We start from the raw sequence: 19,143 nt of genomic DNA on the forward strand, positions 1-19,143 counted from the left end.
ACGGTGCAGGGTCATCGGCCTTCCCGTTCTCCGGACGGGGTCGAGCACGGGGTGGGGCAGAGCCGGTGGGCTGCCCGCTGCCCGCTGCCCGCTGCCCCCGACTCTTCCTCCCCGTGCCCCCCCGGGGAGCCTCGGAGGGGGCAGCACAGCCGTGGCAGGGCTGTGGGTGCCCCCGGCCTCCCCAGCAGTGAGCGGGGCGGGGGGATCGGCATCCTCGGCGCTACAGAGCGCAGCCAGTTCTGTCCTTTTCCTCTTCCATTGGGTTTCTTTTCCTTTTTTCCTTTTTTCCTTTGGGAAACCCAGAGCCCGGTCCCGGCTCGTGCCACCGCCACCACCATGCTGGACTGCCCCCATCCCTGTCCCCGGGGCGGGGGGACGGGGCGGTGGCGCACCCGCTGTCACACGCAGATCTCTATTGCTGTGGCCAGGACCATCTGCCCCTTGCCCTTGTCCTGCCGTCCGTCTGTCCTGCTCGCCGTGCCCGGGGCGGCCGCGCTGGGCTCGGGGCCGCGCGCTCCGCTCCCCTCCGTCAGGACGGTCCTCTTGAGCGGGGCGGGGGTGCAGGAGCCGGCGGCCTCGTGGCAGTGGGGCCCGGCCGGGAGCTTGTCCCTGGCGTGCTTGCGGGAGCGGTAGGAGGGCCGGCACCGCACCTCGGCCATGAGGTCGCACTTGATGAAGTAGAAAACCTCCTTGACGGGGCAGCGCTTCTCGGGGTCGAGGGCCAGCAGGCGCTGGAACATGCGCAGGGCGCTGTCCGTGAAACGCCGCCACTGCGAGGGCAGCCCCGCCAGCCGCCCCTTCTGCCACCGCACGAACTCCTCGAAGAAGGCGTCGGACGCCACCGCCGCCTCCCAGGGGAAGTTGCCGGTGAGCACGCAGAAGATGAGCACCCCGAAAGCCCAGACGTCGATGCTGGTGTCCACGGCGAAGCCCTCGGCCCGGCCGGCCTGGCACACCTCGGGCGCCGTGTAGGGGATGGTGCCGCTGATGCGCTTGACCCGGCAGCCCACCTTGCGGGTCATGCCAAAGTCGGCCAGTTTGACGCGGCGGCAGTCGCGGTCGAAGAGCAGCACGTTCTCGGGTTTGATGTCCCGGTGCACCAGGCTCTTGCTGTGCATGTAGTCGAGGGCCAGGCCCAGCTGCTGCACGCAGCGCTTCACCAGCTCCTCGGGGAGCCCCACCTGTGGGGGGACACGGCGTCAGCCACGCGCCACCCAGCCCTGGGGACCCACCCAGCCTGGGCAGCCGCATCTCCATGGCCTGGTGCTCGTGGGTGCTTTTGTCTGGGTGCTCTGAGGCACTGGGCCACTCAGGAGATGGGTGGTGGGTATCAGGCCCCCCTTAGGACGGTTTGGGTTGGAAGGGACCTTAAGGATCGTCCAGTTCCAACCCCTGCCCTTGGCAGCGACACCTTCTGCTAGCTCAGGTTGCTCCAAGCCCTGTCCAACCCAGCCCCGGACACTTCCAGGGATGGGGCAGCCACAAGTTCCCCAGGAGAAGGGTGACGGGTCTCAGACCATCCTAGGGACAGGTGATGGATCTTAGGCCACCCAGAGGATGGGTGATGGGTCCCACACTTGTTTGTGGGTGCTTGAGGTCAAGCCCAGCCCAGATGGGGGTGCCCAGTCCCTGCACCTGCAGCCCCTCCCCCGTGGGCACACAGCACAGGGGCAGCTTTGCTCAGCACCCCCTGAGCCCCCACGTCCCACGGGAGGTGCCGGGGGTCCCACCTGAGGCGGGATGATGTCGAAGAGGTCCCCACCGGGGGCGTACTCCTGAGCGAAGACGTAGCAGTCCTCGGTCTCGAAGACCACGTCGAAGACCTTGATGATGAAGGGGCTGGAGGAGAGCGTGTTGGTGATGCTGAATTCCCTCAGGAAGTTCTTCAGCTTCGTCTTGCTCTTGTTGACAAACTTCAGGGCCATCTTGGTGCCTGTGGAGGGCAGGGGACAGGAGTGAGCCCTCGGCCGGGACAGACCCGCTGGACGCTCCCAGCACGTCCCCGCTGCCCTCACCTGTGCTTTTGTGGGACACCAGGTCCACCTTGCCGTAGGTGCCCTTGCCGAGCTCACGGATGAGGTCATAGTGCTTGGTGATGTCGGTGCCCGAGAGGGTGCGGATGGCCAGGGACTGCATGTCCTCGGTGATCAGGGGCACCCCGCAGCAGCCCAGCTTGCGCGACGGCTCCTGCTCAATCGAGCCCGCGCTCATGGTTGCGCTGCAAGGGAGAGGTGGCACTGCTTCCGTGGGGGCTGCAGGGCCATTGTACCCCATCCCACCCCATCCCATGCCATCCCATCCCATGCCATCCCATCACATCCCACCCCATCCCATCCCATCCCATCCCATCCCATCCCATCCCATCCCATCCCATCCCATCCCATCCCATCCCATCCCATCCCATCCCATCCCATCCCATCCCATCCCGCCCTGTCCTGCCAGGGTGGTGCTGAGCACCCCCGCTGAGTGCCACCCCCTGTCCCCAGGGGCCACCAAGCCAGTGGCTCTGGAGGGATGCTCCAGCCTCCACAGGGGCTGCGGCCGGGGGGATGTTTGGGGGCAAAGGGAGGGGTCCAGACATGGCAGAGACAGGGACAAGGACACACATGGATACAAACAGGGACACACATGAATGCATTTTCTCAGGCCTGGTGTGCTCCCAGCCACTCTGCAGGAGAGCAGCTAAGGCCCTTTGGGGTCCCCTCTGCTGCTGTGTCCCCAGTGGGGACCCCAAGAGCCACTCCAGTACTGAGCCCCCTCCACAGCTGAGTCTCAGCCTGGGCAGGAAGCTCCAGAGCAGAGCCAGGGCCATGCCTTGGCACCAAGGGGGACACAATGGCTCTGCAGCACATCCCTCCCTCACATCTGTGACCATTCTCCAAGTCCCATCCAGCCTGGCCTTGGGCACTGCCAGGGATCCAGGGGCAGCCACAGCTGCTCTGGGCACCCTGTGCCAGGGCCTGCCCACCCTCCCAGGGAACAATTCCTGCCCAATATCCCATCCATCCCTGCCCTCTGCCAGTGGGAACCATTCCCCTTGTACTCTCATTCCAGGCCCTTGTCCCAAATCCCTCTGCAGCTCTTCTGAAGCCCCTTGAGGCACTGAAATGTGCTTTAAGATCTCCCCAGAGTCCTCTTCTCCAGGCTGAAAAATCCAAATTCTCTCAGCTTTTCCTCATAGCGGAGGTGTTCCATCGCAGTAATCATCATTGTGGCCTCCTCTGGACTTGCTCCAACATATCCATGTCGTTCCTGTGCTGGGGACCAACAGCTGGATGCAGCATTCCTGGTGGGATCTCACCAAAGCAGAGCAGAGGCCGGCCCAGCCAGCAGCACATGGACAACAGCACCAACATTCCTCACTTCCAACAAACCAGTAATGGTTTTCTCCTCAGTCTCACCATTCCCACAAGAAGATCCAAGCTCAGAGTCACCCACCACAGCAGTGAAACCACTCCAGCATCTCCTCTGATGTCTTCAGGGCACTGCCTTCCACTCCATCACCACAGAAAGCCAAACCCCAGGCAGCCAGGGATGAGGGGAGGGCACTCGGGTGAGGATGGGCAGAGAGAGCCCAGGGGGTGCCCCCAAGCTGAGCCCCACACAAGGGGCTGTGACAGCCATCCCAAATTGTGCCAAACACCCCACAAAGCACCTGCAGCACCCCACAGTCAGGTCCACACACAAGGCTGAGTCAGATCCTTCCTTCCTTCCTTCCTTCCTTCCTTCCTTCCTTCCTTCCTTCCTTCCTTCCTTCCTTCCTTCCTTCCTTCCTTCCTTCCTTCCTTCCTTCCTTCCTTCCTTCCTTCCTTCCTTCCTTCCTTCCTTCCTTCCTTCCTTCCTTCCTTCCTTCCTTCCTTCCTTCCTTCCTTCCTTCCTTCCTTCCTTCCTTCCTTCCTTCCTTCCTTCCTTCCTTCCTTCCTTCCTTCCTTCCTTCCTTCCTTCCTTCCTTCCTTCCTTCCTTCCTTCCTTCCTTCCTTCCTTCCTTCCTTCCTTCCTTCCTTCCTTCCTTCCTTCCTTCCTTCCTTTCCTTCCTTCTTTCCCCCTGTCATCCCAAACCAAAGCTCAGCTTCTTCACTTATTATAGTTATATTTTTTTTCCCTGGGAAGTTGGGGAAAAAATAGAAAAGGAACTTCAACATCATGATGTTCCAAAAATGTAACAGTTTGACTCATAAGATCTCCGAAGCAGCTCATCTCCAGAGTGTTTCATTGGCCCCCTGGCAGAGGAGCACCATCTCAGCGTCTGGGTGCTGGAGGTGGAGGTGGATCAGCAGCAGCAGCTCGCTGGAGGCAGGACTGAGAACAGCCCCCAGCATCCTGCACGGAGAATTCCAGCTACACTTGGATTTACGGTGGCGCTCATCAATGTCCCTTAATTAACCGGCGTTGAAATGCAATTATTCAAGTGGGGAAGGTTGGGTTTGAGGAAAAACCCTGCTGGTTGGATGGGAGAGAGGAGAGGGAGGACTGGCAGCTTGTGGAAGTGCTCTCCAATTCAAGGGCTGTTTGCTTTTCTCCTTGGCTCAGCCTGTTGGGGTTTCCAGGTGTCTCCTTCCCACCAGACACCGAGGGAGGTCCATGGGAAGCAGGGATCCTGTGCTGTGGCGTGGCTGGCACAGCTGGCACCGGGATGAGCTGCCAGGGACGGGATGTGCCGGGATCCTGCCGCAGTGGCACGGCCAGCTCCGAACAACAGCCCCGGGAGGAGCCCGACAGCCGCGGTGACCAAAATACCGACGCGCCGAGGCCACGGAAAGCGTCAAGGCAGAAGTTTTCACTAAAAATGGAAAGGCTTTTGAAAACACGTTGGGTTTGATGTGAGCAGCGAAGCGGGGCAGCAGCAGGAGGCAGCGGGAGCTCGGTTCCAGCTCTGTGCACTCCCAAGGACAGCAGGAACAGCGGGACACGGAGGGATGGCAGAGCCACCCACAAGGTGCCACCAGCTTGGCCTGGCTGCGATTGAGGTGTCACATCCCTCTGCAGCCAGGCCAGGCACACCAAAGCGCCTGTGTGCCACAGGTCGGGTCACAAGCCACAACGGGGCCTTTCCCGGCACCCCAGCTCCTCTCCCACCCCAAAAGCCCGCCAGAGGAGTCAGCACCACGCCTGAAGGAGGACAAACGCACCTCTCCGGCTCCAGGCGCTCCTGGAGGAGCTTTCCCGAGCACGGAGGAAGGATTTACATCCCGGCCCGAGGTCCCAGAGTGACAGAGTGGCAGCCAAGCTGCTGCCATGTGGCCCCGGGACCTGCCGCTCACCACAGGCGGTTCCTGCCGTCATCTCCGCATCCTGAGCCATTTCTCCTACTATTCAGACTAAAATTGCTCTGTGTTTAAGCTTCAGAACCGTTTATCTCATTGAGTGAGGAGGATAATCCACCCACCTCTTCCTTGCTCCCTGGCAGGTATTTATAGGCAGCCACTCGTCTCCCGTCGGCAGCTGCCGCTCCTCTTCCCAAACCTCCCGGCTCCAGCCCCAGCAGCGTGGAGCAGGTCCCGAAGGATATTATCCCATAGCCCCAGCCCAGCATCCTGCCAGCACCGACACTCCTGCCCCAGCGCTGTTCCTGCCGGGGGATGCTCTGCCCTGCTCCGGATCCCGCCCTGGGCACATCGCTCTGCCGATAACTAATTGCAAACTCATTAGGAGCTCATTGAGAGGAGCAGAGGCCGCCCGGGAGAGTTGCCCCAGGCTCCCGCAGAGAAAGCTGCTGGAGCAGCGGCTGCTTGGAAATTAAGAGGGAAAAAGGGAAAAAAAATCCCTCTGGCCGCATCAGAGACTGGCAGAAAAACAACTCAGTTATTGAGGGAGGTTACAGGAAAAGGGTTTGGGCTGAGCACGGTTGAGCACTGAGGGCTGGGATTGTCACCGTGGGCTGCTCTGGGGCATTGGAAAATAAAGGGAAAATCTGTGCAGGGCAGGGGCTCTGCAAAACCCGCGTTCCTCTTTAAAAAGGGGAGAAATGTGAACTGCAGCAGTGGGATGGGCACAGGCCCACACTGCTCTGTCCCTGCACTTGGCAGAGATTTGATTTCACCATATTGCATCCCCAAAGCCTCACTTATGAGCAGGTAACACCAACTCCCATCCACGGCCAACAGGCTGGAGGCCAGGGCATCCCTCCGGAGGGACCTGCCTCCTTCTGCACCCCAACCAGCTTCCAAACCTCTGTTTCCCCTAAACAATGCACTGAGCCAACAAAGCCACCCCCTGTCCCAGCTCTGCACATGCCAGCACCACCCTGATGTCGGTTCCAGCGGGGCTTTGGCCGTGCCCCACGCTGAGCCGCTGCCTCCCAGCACCCCACTCCATTTCCTGCCACCTCCATTCCTGTCTGACCCCGTTCCAGGGACATCCTCTCCTCTCCTCCGCGCCGCTGGGACCCGCACTCCAGATTTGAGCTGTGCTCCTGGGGGCTGTGGCACGCTGGAGCCCGGGGAGGGCTCTCAAAGGCACCTTGGCCTAACGAGGACAACGTGGCAGTGCGGGCAGGACATGGATCTCACCGGGGCTCAGAGCCACCGGGACCCACCTTGGCCAGGCAGCCTCCAGCCAGGCCAGGCACCACCTCCCACCTCACCCAAAGCAGCAAAACCGGCACAGGGAAAGGGTTCCTGCACCCATGTGCCACCCCAGGGCCATCCAAAACCTCTCAGGACGAGCCGAGTGAGTCTGGGAGGCGGCTGGTCCCCGCAGCACGGGGACATTGGCTGCTGGCAGTGGTTTGGGGACAGTCCCTCTGCCAGCGTCCATGGGTGGGGCAGGTCTCCATGTGCAGCTGGCTCCAGAGCAGCGGGACAGCGCCGGGCAAGGCTGGAGCACCACGGACACCTCCAGAACCAGCACCAAACCTCCACCGAAGCACCCGCAGCAACTGGGGCTCCCCAGTGCCCCCAGTGCAGGGCTGAACTGGCACAGAACTCCAGGTTATCCAGCAATTCTCATACCAGCTGCTTGCCCGGACCAGAGCAGCCTGCCTGGCAGCAGGATCCTCCTCGGCAAAGCCAACGAATGCCCAGCTCCCAGTGGCAGGAGCTGCTCTCCCAGTGCAGATGTTCCAGATGCAGGGCAGGGTCAGGCCCTGTCACACCCATCCATGGCTGCAGGAACCATCTCCCGTCCTGGCCTTCGGTCCCGGCATTCAGGTTTCACAGAGCGATTTGGGAAGAGCAAACAAAGCAGTGCCAGGACTCTCTCCTCCACCGCCGCTCCTCCTTCCTGCCACCGTCCCCTGTGCCCTCCGCGCTGCTCTCCCGGAGCTGCCAGCAGGATTTTCCCTGCCCTCCTCTGTCCATCGGCCCCGATGACAGGACCTTGGCTGTCTTTCAGAGCTTCTGGCCTCTCGGGGTTTTTGCTGCCGAGCAGGATGGCTTCCTTAGGACCTCAGCTCCTCCAGCCTGCAGCTCCTCCCGCCTTTGCCGCCAGCACCGCGGATTTAAGATTACTTCATTGTTTGATTGGTTTCATCAGCCTGTCATCATCTCCCTCCCAAAACTCTTCCGCCAGCGCCGACAGCACCGCACGGTTGGGATCTGCAAAGACAAACGCCCCGAGCGGCACCTGCCCGAGCCACGGCAGGGCCAGCCTGGCGACAGCAGGGACACACACGGCCTCTGCCACACAACCCAGCCCCGGTTGTGTGCCCCGTGCGGGCCGGGCATCGCCCCAGCCCTGCCTGCCGCCGCCGGGGCCGCTCCGGTGGAGGAGGATGCTCCCAGCCCTGCCGGGGTCCCCTCCCGCAGCCCCGCGGGCAGGGCGCGGTGACACGGTGACACCGGGGGGGTTGGCACACGGACAGGCAGCTCTGCCCTCTCCCCGAGCCGGGCTGGGGCTCCCCGGGCTGTGCCGGGGCTCCCGGCTGGTGTCGCCCGCCCGCGGGCACGGCGGCAGCGAGGCCGGAGCCGGAGGAAAGTGGGTCACGCTCCCCTTCCCCGCTGCGGCCGGGGACACGCCGGGATGGATGGAGGCCGGCCCGGGCCAGGGGACAGCAGGGGACAGCAGGGGACAGCCAGCAGCGGAGGTGAAAGGGGAGATAGGCGAGGTGATGAGGGGACACAAGGAGACAGGAGGGGACGTGGTGAAGCGACGCGAGGGGAGACAAGGAGAGATGACGAGAGGAGATGACACCGGGAGATGATGAGGGGACAAGGGAGGACACAATGAGGAGAGACAATGAGGGGAAGATGATGGACGGGGCATGAGGGGAGATGACAAGAGGACATGAGGGGACATGAGGGGACGTAATAGGGAACACGGGAAGCTGGTAAGGGAAGACAAGGGGAGGTGAGGGAACATGAGGGGAAACAAGAGGAGATGAGGGGAGGTGATGAGGAGACACAAGGGGACACAATGAGGGGACACGAGGGGACACGGCCTGAGCTGCCCCCGAGGCCGCCTCTCCCTGCTCTCCCCTTCCCCTGTTCCCAGCTGCCTTCCTTCCAGCTCAGTTCACCCTTCCAGACACCCCCAAACCCGCCGGGAGCCCCCGGGGACCAGCCCCGCGGCCCCAGCCCCGCTCGGTGTCACTCACGCCCCTCCGTCCCCGTCCTTCCCCCTCGCCCCCCCGCCGTACCGGGGCCGCCCGGGGCGCAGGTGCCACCGGCCGCAGGAGGGACCCGCGGCGGGGGGAAAGGACCGATCCCGGGGGCAGCGCCCGCACGGCGCGGTGCCCACCCCGCTCCATTCATCCCGGAGCGCCGCTTGTACCGGGATGGGGGTTTTGTCCCCTCCCCGCGCCGTGCGGGCAAACAAAGGGCGGCTTCGGTACCCGGCGGGCAGCGCCCCCCGCACCCCCATCCCCGTATCCTCATCCCCGCACCCCCATCCCCGCACCGCCGCCTTACCGGAGGGGCGAGCCGCCGCCGCGCCCCGTCCCCGGCGGGAGAGGAGCCGCCGCCGCCGCCGCCGCCGCCGCCGCCGCGCTCCGCCCGCCCCGCCGGGCTCCTCATGCCGCGGCCCCGCCGCCGCCGGAGGAGCGGAGCGGAGGGAGCGGAGGGAGCGGAGGGAGCGGAGGGAGCGGAGGGAGCGGAGCGCGGCGCCCCCCGCAACCCCCGGCAGCGCCCGCCCCGCGCCGCGCTCCGCCCGCACCGGCACCGGCGCCGCCCCGGGGAGGGAGCGCGGAGCGGGAGGAGCGGGAGGAGCGGGAGGAGCGGGAGGAGCGGGAGGAGCGGGAGGAGCGGGGGGGCTCCGCCGCCGGCCCCGCGGGGATGGGGGGATGCGGAATGAGCGATGCGCGATGCGGGGCGCTGCTGTCCCCGCCCCCGCGATGGAGCCGGGGGGAGTCGGTGCGGGAGCAGCCCAGGAAAGGGGGGTCGGGGCTGAGCCGCCCCCTCCCCGCCGGCGGCGGAGCTCCGGTACCGCGGGCTCGGCCGCGCTGGGGACAATGGGGATGGGAGCGGCGCTCCGCAGGGAGCGGCTTCAGGCCCTGCCCCAGCCCAGGCCCATCGGGGGTCAGCAGCGCTGTGCAGCGGTGTGCCCAAGCACAGGACCGTGTCCTGCTGCCCGCTGCTTCCCTGGGCCCTGCTGCCCTTCAGCCCTCCGAGACGCTGTCCCCTCTCCTTTGGCACCCCCGTGGTGTGGGTGATGCCCACCCTGCGTCAGGGAATGATTTGGGTTAGAAGGACATTCAGGATCATCTCATCCCAACCCCTGCCATGGGACACCTTCCAGGCTGCTCCAAGCCCCATCCAACACGGCCTTGGGTAGTTCCAGGGATGGGGTGGCCACAGCTTCTCTGGGCAGCCTGAGGCGCCGTGGCACAGGTGATGCCCACCATGGCACAGACAGCCCCCAGAGTGCTGCTCCTCAGTGTGTGCAGGACATGTGGCTTTCCCTGTGGCTCATGAATGGTGGGAACGTTCATGCCAAGCCAGGGTGAGGAAAAGACATCATGGGGGTTTCCCTTCAGGTGCCTGAAATTTGGCAGCTCTTTCAGCGATGCCAGAGCTGGGCACCAGGAGCTCCCAGGCACCTCCAGCCTGGGGGACAGTGACAGCTCTGCCAGAGGAAGGCGAGGGGCTGTCACTCGGCCCCCTCTTGGAGCATCCCTGCACACACCACGATTTGCTTTGGGACTTCCTTATCTCTCTCTCAGCTGGGTGCCAGGTCCCTTCGCTCCCGTGATGTCACTTTAAAGGGACCCACAGTGGTGAGGCCGCCCCAGCCTCCCAGGGGGACAACGGACTGTCCCCACCCATCCGCTGGGAGCGGGGCCGTGCCACTGCCCCCTGAGCCCCCACAAAGCGGGGAGGGCCGGGGAGCATCGGCACTGACTCACTGATGGCTCCGCTCCGCTCCAGCTGAGGATGCAGAGCAATTAAAGCTTTTCATGAATGACTTTAAGGCAAGAGGCTGAATCACACTCCGACACTCCGCTTTAATTTGTGGCAGCATCGGCTGTGCCACTGTCACCCTCTTCCCTCCCGGTAGGGCCGCGGGGGCAGCGGCTGCGGCTCCCGGGGCCGGTCCCCGCCGTCCCCCTCCGCTCGGGTCCCGCCACACTCGCGGCTCCTGCGGCTGGGACGCTCCAAGGGTGGGTGATTCCCGGCGGGGTGGAGGCATTGGAATGGCGCTGGGAGGAGAAATGCTGGAGGCACTGCCCCGGCCAGCCGGGCTGGGCTGGGTAGGGGCTGGCACGGGGCTGGCACGGAGCTGGCACGGTGCTGGCATGGGGCAGGTGAGCCTCTGAGCAGTGGAGGTGCGCGAAAAAGGAAAACTGGGCAGAGCTGGGCTGTGCTCGGTGTCCCCGCAGCCGCCCGCCCCGCTCCGTGGGCCGCCAGGGATGGGGTGGCTCCAGTTTCGCCCCTTCCCCAGGCCACTGTCCTCCGTGTCCCCTGCCTGTCCTTGCGGTGCCGTCCTGGCTCCCGCAGCCTCCCGCCCGCGGCTCCTCCGAGCTCTCTGGCAGCTCTCTCCCTATTTATAGCTCCGGGCTCTTTCTAGGTCAGGCGGGAGGTGCCGGTGCCCGGGGAGCCAGCCCGGGGACCATGGGGGGGCTGCAGGGACAGTGCCACACGCCCCACACGTGGGTCAGCTCCCAGTGCCACCATCCCGGTGCTGTGCCCTGGGTACACAGGGGCTGAGCTGCCACTGGGACCAGCTGGGCCTGGCAGGGCTTCGTGGCATTCCGTGGGGCTACGTGGGGCTTGGCAGTGCTTTGTGGGGCTCTGTGGGACCCCGTGGGGCTCTGTGGGACCCCGTGGGGCTCCATGGGACTCATCGGGGCTCCATGGGGTTTAGTACGTCTTCATGGGACTTTGTAGGGCTCAGCAAGGCTCTTTGGGACTCCATGTGGCTCTTTGGGACTCCACGGGGCTCTGTGAAGCTCTGTGGGCTCCACGGGGCTCTGTGAAGCTCTGTGGGCTCCATGGGGCTCCGGGGGTTCCACGGGGCTCCGTGGGGTCCCACAGGTCCCTCTGGGGTGTCCCTGCCCCTCGGTGGCACGCGGGTGGCACACACACTGAGCCATAGTAACACCAGTTGTACCAGGGAGCGCCCGCACGGAGCTCGTGGTCTTCAAAGCACTCCCGGAATATTAATAACTAATTAAGATTAACGAGATGAAAGGAGCCAGATCAAACATGCTTATCACCTCGTGCAATCCCAAACCGTGCAAAGAGCCCCCGCCTCCCCGCGGAACCACGAGTGGCCCTGGGATTTGTGCTCGGAAAGGGAATATCCGCCTCGTGCCGTGGGATGTGCTTCAGGGTGGGCAGCGGGAAATGACCTGGAAAGCCCAAAATATTCCCAGCGTGCCAAATCCCCTCGGAATTCAGTGAGAAGATCACTTGTCCCTTCGCAATGGCTTGGCCAGAGCGGGAGCCAAGGGGCTCTGCCCCCCCACGGCCGCGGGCCGGGGTCCCACGGCCACCCGCGCCCGTGGCGCTCCGTGACAGGAGCCAAACCTGCCCGGGATGCTGCGGGGATGCCGGGAAGGAGCAGAGGGAAGGAGGGAGGGAAGGAGGGAGGGAAGGAGGGAGGGAGGGAGGGAAGGAGGGAGGGAGGGAGGGAAGGAGGGAGGGAAGGAGGGAGTGGAGCACGCCGGGAGCCGCAGCCCGGCCGGAGGGGACCCGCTCACCCCGCGGGACCAGCACCCCCGACCCAGCCCGGGGGCATCACCCGTGTCGGGCCGCCGGGTGTCCCCTGGGTCCCTGGGGACAGAGCCCACCCACGGAAATCCCGGGGAAAAGGGGCGGTGGAGCCGCTTCCCGCAGCGCCCAGGGGATTCCCGGGGGCTGCTCTCAAGGTCAGGGAGGAGCCGTGGGACAGCCCCGCCGGTGATGGGCACACGCCGAGCCCGTGCCGGGGGATCCATCCCCCGGGGTGCTGCCCCGGCCCGCAGCCTGTGCTGCGAGGGACCGGGCGGGGCGGGCCGGAGCCCCCGGGCCGGGCCGGGCCGGCACCGGCCGCACCGGGACGTGGGAATGGTGCTGACCCTGGAGCAGCACAGTGACGGCTGGGACGGAACGGGACCGGAGGGGCTCTTTGGGACGGGCTCCTTGGGAAAAGAAGCACAACGCGTTTCTTGGAGGGGAAGGAGGGGCTGAATTTGGGACACGGGGAGAGCCACGGGGCCCGCCCTGGCACCCCGGGGGTACCCCGGTACCCCAACAGCACCCGGCAAGGGTGCCCGCCCGCCGCCTCCGCTCGCTGCCCGTTCTCCTGGCACCATCTAGAGGCTGCGGGAACGGGCACGGGGGGACGGACACACCGGGGGACGGGGACAGGGAACAGACACGGGCGGACTGGCGTAGGGGAAAAGACAGAAGGACAGACACGAGGGGACAGACAGAGCAGACAGACACATGACGTGGCAAACACGTGGGGACAGACACGCTGCCACAGCACCCACGCCTGAGACCCACGCACCGCTCCTGGCACACGGAGCAGGACCAGGGTCGGGGCGGTGACAGGGCAGGCAGCACCTCCTGTCACCCCGGGGAGCCTCCTCCGGTGGGACTGTGCTGGAGGTGACCGGCGATGGCAGCTGTGTCCCCATGGGATGGAGACAGACTCAGGGACAAGCTGGTGACAACCAGCGGGGTGTTCAGGGACTGGACACACACACCCCCACACCCCGGTGCAGCCCACCAGGGAGAAGCCTTTGGGCACAAGCCGTGGGTGTCCGTCCCTTGCCGTGTCCCGTGTCCCGAGCAGGGAGGGGTGGTCCCTGCAGCCACCATGCGGGACCCTGGGCCACCACAGTGCCACGCTGGGTGCTCCATCCCTGGCTGAGGATGCCAGGCTCATGCCACCTGCGGCCTGACACAGGCTGGGTGCCACTGGGCAGCTCCGAGCCCGGTTGAGCTGTGGGACAGGAGCTCTGGGAATTCTGTGCCCACCCCCGGCCAGCAGCACCCACACTCAGGCCCTCCCGATCCCTGGCACCCCTGTTTCCCCACCTGGTCACTGACGATCCAAAAATTCATTATCTACACCAAAACAAACCCTACAGCTTCCTGCAACCCGTGAGGAAGCCAGACCGCCTGGATTGAGATCCAGTGATGGCCCTGAGGCCCCCCAGACCTCGCTGGGGACACTGAGTGCCTGGAGGCTCCTGGCTGGAGCAGCCGGGGCTCTGCTCGGGGCTGGCAGCGTGGCACAGGAGGCGGCAGTGGCTCCGTGCCACGGAGGAGCAGTTGGGCACAACATGTGCCAGCGCTCTCACCTCGCATCCTGCTGCCCGCCCCGCTCCGGCACCGCACATTCTCCTTGGCCGCGGCTCAGCACGCCCATGCCAGAGGAGATTTCGGGAATGGGGGAGGCGAGAACCGAGGCTGCTGCCCAGAGGGACGCGCCCCGGGGAGCTGCGGCTCTCCCGGTGGGACCCCCGAGCGCCGCCCGCAGCCGGGCAGGAGGAGCGGGGACTGCCCGGAGATGGGTGGGACGGCTCCAGGATGGATCGGGGGCGGTGCTGAGACGGCTCCGGGAGGTTCTGGGTGCCCACGCTGCTGCCCACAGCCCCACTGCTCCCATGGGCACTGCAGCACCGCTGAGCTGGCATGGCATGGCATGGCATGGCACGGGATGCCCACCGGGTCCCTGCTGCCAGGGAAGCGCATCCCGGGAGGACACACGTGCACACAGCACCGGTCCCGGCTCCTCTTTCGGGAGAGGATGCTCCTGCTCCCGAGGAAACTTTGGCACGGCCCGGGCCGGGCACTGCCCCCCAGCGCGGCTCGGTGCCCGCTCCGTGCCCCCGGCGGGGCTGTCCCGGGCTGGCAGCACTCACCCGTGCAGGTGCAGGGGCTGCAGCTCCTCTTTCTGGAAGCAGACGAAGCAGAAGGAATCCATGGCTCAGGTCCGGTGGCCACCGCGCCCGGGCGAGGGCGACCGCAGGGCAGTACCGGAGGGGTGTTGGCATCTTCCTCGCCGGTGCGGGCGGTGGCCGGAGGCTCACGCTGACCCTCCCGGGGCCACGGTGTCACACGGCCAGGCTGAGCGCCGGCACCGGCCGCTCCCCGGGCACCGGGGCGGCTCCGGGATGTGCCACGTCCCGCATCGCCCTCACACCGGGGCCGGCGATGCCCGGTGCCACCTTGGCACCCATGGCACTGCCCGGCCGGCGGCACCGCCAGCCCTCAGGGGGTGCCAGCAGGGACCCGGGGTGGCATCACCGGTACCAGGGGTCCGGCAGGGGCTCAGAGGCCGCGGGATGCGGATGCCCCGTGGCACCGGATGGTGCCCGTGCCGCGGGCAGGGGAAGCGTGCCGGGCAGCAGGTGGGTCCGGCGGGGTCCGGCAGGATCCAGCGCGGTCTGGAAGGGTCTGGAAGGGTCTGGAAGGGTCCGGCAGGGCCCGGCGGCCGAGCACACCGACGGAGGGGGAAAGTTGTGCCGTCGTGGAGCGGCGGCTCCGCGGGCCCGTCTCAGCGGCAGAGCAGCCGCTCGCTCTGACAGCTAAAGCAGCGTGCGGGTATTAATAGCTCCCGACTCCCGCGGCGAGGCTGCGAATTAACTCCTCCAGTGCCGCCTGCCCGGCCTCCAGCCGCCCCCTCCCGGTGCCCGCCGCTGCCTCCGGGCCCGCGGAGACCGGGCAAGCCCTGCCCGCCCGCCCGGGGCACCGCCAGCCACCGAGGGCCCGTGCTGTGTCCCCGGGGCTCTGCCCGGCAGCCCCCGGCTCGGGCCGGCCTTGGCACAGGGGACGTGGCACAATCAGGGGGAAATCTCCTGGCCCGGGTGCTCGTGGGTGGCACAGGTGCCGTGGGAGCCACCCCTGGATGTGCCCCCTGCACGGGCATGGTGGGACAGGGCACAGCACGGGAGCCCCAGGGTGCCTGCTGAGGGGTGTCCCTGCCCACAGCAGAGTCCCTTGTCCCTTGATGTGTGTCCCTGTGCCACAGCAGTGTCCCTGTGCCCCTTGATTAGTGTTCCTGTGCCCCTTGATTAGTGTCCCTGTGCCCCTTGATGTGTGTCCCTGCCCCACAGCAGTGTCCCTGTGCCCCTTAATGAGTGTCCCTGTGCCACAGCAGTGTCCCTGTGCCCCTTGATGAGTGTCCCTGTGCCCCTTGATGTGTGTCCATGCCCCACAGCAGAGTCCCTGTGCCCCTTAATGAGTGTCCCTGTGCCCCTTGATCAGTGTCCCTGCCCACAGCAGTGTCCCTGTGCCCCTTGATGAGTGTCCCTGTGCCCCTTAATGAGTGTCTCTATGTCCCTTGATGTGTGTCCCTGTGCCACAGCAGTGTCCCTGTGCCCCTTGATGTGTGTCCATGCCCCACAGCAGTGTCCCTGTGCCCCTAATGAGTGTCTCTGTGCCCCTTGATCAGTGTCCCTGTGCCCCTTGATGTGTGTCCCTGCCCCACAGCAGTGTCCCTGTGCCCCTTGATGAGTGTCCCTGTGCCCCTTGATGAGTGTCCCTGTGCCCCTTGATGAGTGTCCCTGTGCCCCTTGATCAGTGTCCCTGTGTCCCTAGATGAGCGTCCATGCCCCAAAATGGACCCTTGCTGCAGGCAGTGTCCAGCTGCTCCACTGGGATATGCCAGGCCACGCTGGGTCAGGAGCCCCCAGAGTCACAGAGCCCTGAAATGTCACTGTTCCCCATCCTTTGGGACTGCCTCAGGACCAACACACGTCCCCCAGGTCCTTGGGACTGAATTCTGGTCCCTGGCCCCAGGGTCCTGTGCCACGTCCTTGGGCAGGTGAGCAGAACAAGGAGAGGCTTCCCCAGCCTGGCCTTGGGCTTCGTCATCTCTGGCCTGAATTATTCAGTGAGTGGCTCTGCCTGTGGCGTCTGCTCCTGCCACACCCCCGCTAATGGCAGAAATCGATGGCTTTTTCATTCCTGTGGCCAGAAAGCTCCTGGCTGTGCTGCTCTGGGGACCTGTCCCCCCAGGAGACTCTGATGATCCCAATTTTGTCTCACAGAATCTTGCAATCCCAGAATGGTTTGGGTTAGAAAAAACCTTAAAGCTCATCCCACTGCACCCCCTGACATTTCCAGGGACACCTCCCAGTGTCCCAGGCTGCTCCAAGCTCCATCCAGCCTGGCCTTGGGCACTGCCAGGGATCCAGGGGCAGCCACAGCTGCTCTGGGCACCCTGTGACAGGGAACAATTCCTCACCAATATCCCATCCATCCCTGCCCTCTGGCAGTGGGAGCCATTCCCTGTGTCCTGTCCCTCCATGCCTTGTCCCCAGTCCCTCTCCAGCTCTCCTGGAGCCCCTTTAGGCCCTGGAAGGGGCTCTGAGCTCTCCCTGGAGCTTCTCCTCTCCAGGGGAGCACCCCCAGCTCTCCCAGCCTGGCTGCACTGGGCTGTGCAGGGTGTTTGCAATGATCCTCTCTCCATGCTGGTCCTTGGGAGCTGGGAGAAGCAGCACCAGCATCCCCCAGGATTGCACTGGGGGAGTCCATGGGATCAGGTCCCCCGGGCCCCTCGGTCCCTGGTGCCAGGGCCTGGCATCCACTCAGGCACCCACTCACTCGGAAAAGGCTGCAAGAGCAACAAAAATGTTAAAATTTAATGCCTTGACTAATGGGCTGAGCAGAGTGAAGCAGAAACCTGGAGGAAAAGGGAAGAGGATGAGAGTGCCCAGGGCCTGGGGAGCCTCTCATGGCTTCCTCATGCACCCTCTGCTTCCTGGAAAAGGAGCAGCTTGCGTGGCTCACGAGACCCTCCTGCCTCACTAGATAAAATCCCATCACAATGCTGGACCAAGGGGCCAGTCACAAATCCATGGTGGAGCCCAGAGGAGCTCCTGGTGAGGGACAGACCCCTCAGGATGAGACCTTGCCCATGGGAACCCAGGTTCCATCATCCCCCTCCACCACCTCCTGCACTCTGCTGGTGTGTCCTGAGTTGGAAGATGTGGTTTGGGGGTGTTCATTCTATTTCCCACCTGTCAGAGCTGGGGCAGTTCTCTTCTGTTCATTGGGCAGTTTTTCTTTATCTCTTCCACAACCCATCCTCCCTGCAGGAGATCTCTTCTGTCCATGGCCAGTGAGTGTCCCTGCATGGCTGAGAAAATTCCATCATCCATGGGGAGAGGCTCTGCCCAGAGGGAGGAGCCAAGAATTCCTACCTGGATCCAATCTGAGCTTTTGGGACACCACAGCAGCCTTTTCCCACTGCATTCCCAGAGGAGCAGCTTTCTCCCCACTGCATTCCCAGAGGAGCCCAGGCCCATCTCCCCCAGCCCTGGAGCTCCAGAGGAAAACTCCCCCCTTGTGCAGGATCCTGCTCCAGCAGAAGCACAGCTGGCACTGCAGGAGGGCTGAGCCACCCTGGGATGGGACTGCTGCCACCTCCCTGACCACCTCCCTGACCCACAGCCTGCCAGAGCATTTCTGACTCTGGCTGTGTTGTTTTGTATTACTGCATCTTTGTATTTTATTTTTATTTTCTTCCCTAATAAAGAACTGCTATTCCTGCTCCCATATCTTTGCCTGAAAACCCATTAATTTCAAGTTTACAACAGTTCAGAGGGAGGGGATTTAAATTTTCCACTCCTGCCTTCCTCAGCAGACACCAGTCTGTTCAAACCACGACATGGTGTCCCACAGAACCGTGGGATGCTGAGAGCAGGGAGAGGTGCAGAAGGGCAGCTCAGGACATCCTGCTGTGCTGTCTGGCTGGATTTGAGGTCTGGGAAGGAGGCTGGGACAGGCTGAACTTGGTGCAGGTTCAAAAGAAGCCACAGCCTAAATGAGTCCTTTCTCCTGGCCTGCAGAGGGAGAGAACTGCCCTGGCTTCCAGCTGCTCCTCTGCCTCTGGAGCCTCTGGAAGAGGTGGTTGGGATGCTGGTGAGAGTTTCCAGGGCTGCCTTTCAAATCATCTCAAGCCATCAGGCCCACAAAGCCTGGCTGGAGCTTGCTTTGCTGCCTCCCCTCCATGTGGCCTTTGGGGACCTGCTCCATCCCCGTGGGCTCATCCAGCCCCAGGCTGGGAGCAGCCACCCCTCAGAGGGAATTGGGAAGCCAATCCCAGGGTATAACCAGTGCCAGAACCCCAGCATTGTCCCACATTAATCCCAGTGGGGTGTGGAGCAGAGCAGGAGGCTTGGAAGACCTGGCCAGGACACGTGGGGGCCACAAAGCCACAAATGTCCCTCACCCACCGTGGTCACCCCGAGATGTGGGGTGGGCTGGGACACCCAGAGCCATCCCAGGGAAGAACTCCCTGTCCCCAGGCTCTGCTGGGTTTATAGCATTAATTATCCACTTTTGTACTTTCCTCAGGAATTTGGACTCAGGAATTTTTACCTGCTGGGTTTTTACAGCTTGCTAAATAAGCAAATTCCTTGCCAAGGAACTTGGGAGCCATGGGGAGCCATGGGGCTTTGTGGACAAAACTTTTCCAAGCTGCTTTATTGGACTTATAAAACACAGTTTAACCCTTCTCATCGAATTGCTTTGCATGAGGTGGCAGGGCAGTAAAAAGCTCATTTCTCTGTGGCATTCCCAATGAGTTGCAGCTCGGTTTGTGGCAGGAACAATAAAGGAGATGGGAACAGAGGGGAGGGATATGAGGGGAAGAACAGCCAGCTGTGTGAGGCTCAGACTCACCCTGAGGGCAAAACCCAAACGCTGCAGAATGGGAATAAAGCAATTAAATGAGATTAATATTTGAATGTGGGATCGAAGGGGCTGGAATCGAGGCTGGAGTAGTTCAGGAGGCTTGGAGAACAGGCATTTCAGTGCCTGTTTGTAA

The 19,143-nt window shown here is 63.9% G+C and overlaps 1 protein-coding gene across 3 annotated transcripts; it reads right to left on the reverse strand.

The window, feature by feature from the left end:
* Nucleotides 1-245: 245 nt before the first annotated feature.
* Nucleotides 246-14,424, reverse strand: SBK1 (SH3 domain binding kinase 1). Of its 3 annotated transcripts, none has more exons than XM_030284718.4 (4): nt 14,231-14,424; nt 2,016-2,218; nt 1,731-1,933; nt 246-1,181 (listed from the first exon to the last, which is right to left on the reverse strand). In XM_030284718.4, exons 1-4 carry the CDS (start codon nt 14,290-14,292, stop codon nt 399-401), a joined length of 1,251 nt encoding a protein of 416 aa, XP_030140578.4. In that variant the 5' UTR covers nt 14,293-14,424; the 3' UTR covers nt 246-398. The 3 variants fall into 3 exon arrangements, with proteins under 3 accessions (XP_030140578.4, XP_030140580.2, XP_030140579.2); XM_030284720.4 differs by lacking the exon at nt 14,231-14,424 and adding an exon at nt 8,847-9,026; XM_030284719.4 differs by lacking the exon at nt 14,231-14,424 and adding an exon at nt 6,951-6,971.
* Between the last annotated feature and the right edge of the window lie 4,719 nt (nt 14,425-19,143).

Source organism: Taeniopygia guttata, chromosome 14, assembly GCF_048771995.1.
Source record: "Taeniopygia guttata chromosome 14, bTaeGut7.mat, whole genome shotgun sequence".
Lineage (NCBI taxonomy): Eukaryota > Metazoa > Chordata > Aves > Passeriformes > Estrildidae > Taeniopygia > Taeniopygia guttata.

Excerpts from the sequence above, each read along its gene's own strand:
- SBK1 (XM_030284718.4), bottom strand. The coding sequence starts at position 14,292 with ATGGATTCCTTCTGCTTCGTCTGCTTCCAGAAAGAGGAGCTGCAGCCC. Across the intron at positions 2,219-14,230 it reads CAGCCCCTGCACCTGCACGG|CGCAACCATGAGCGCGGGCT; the intron begins GTGAGTGCTGCC and ends TCTCCCTTGCAG. Across the intron at positions 1,934-2,015 it reads GGTGTCCCACAAAAGCACAG|GCACCAAGATGGCCCTGAAG; the intron begins GTGAGGGCAGCG and ends TGCCCTCCACAG.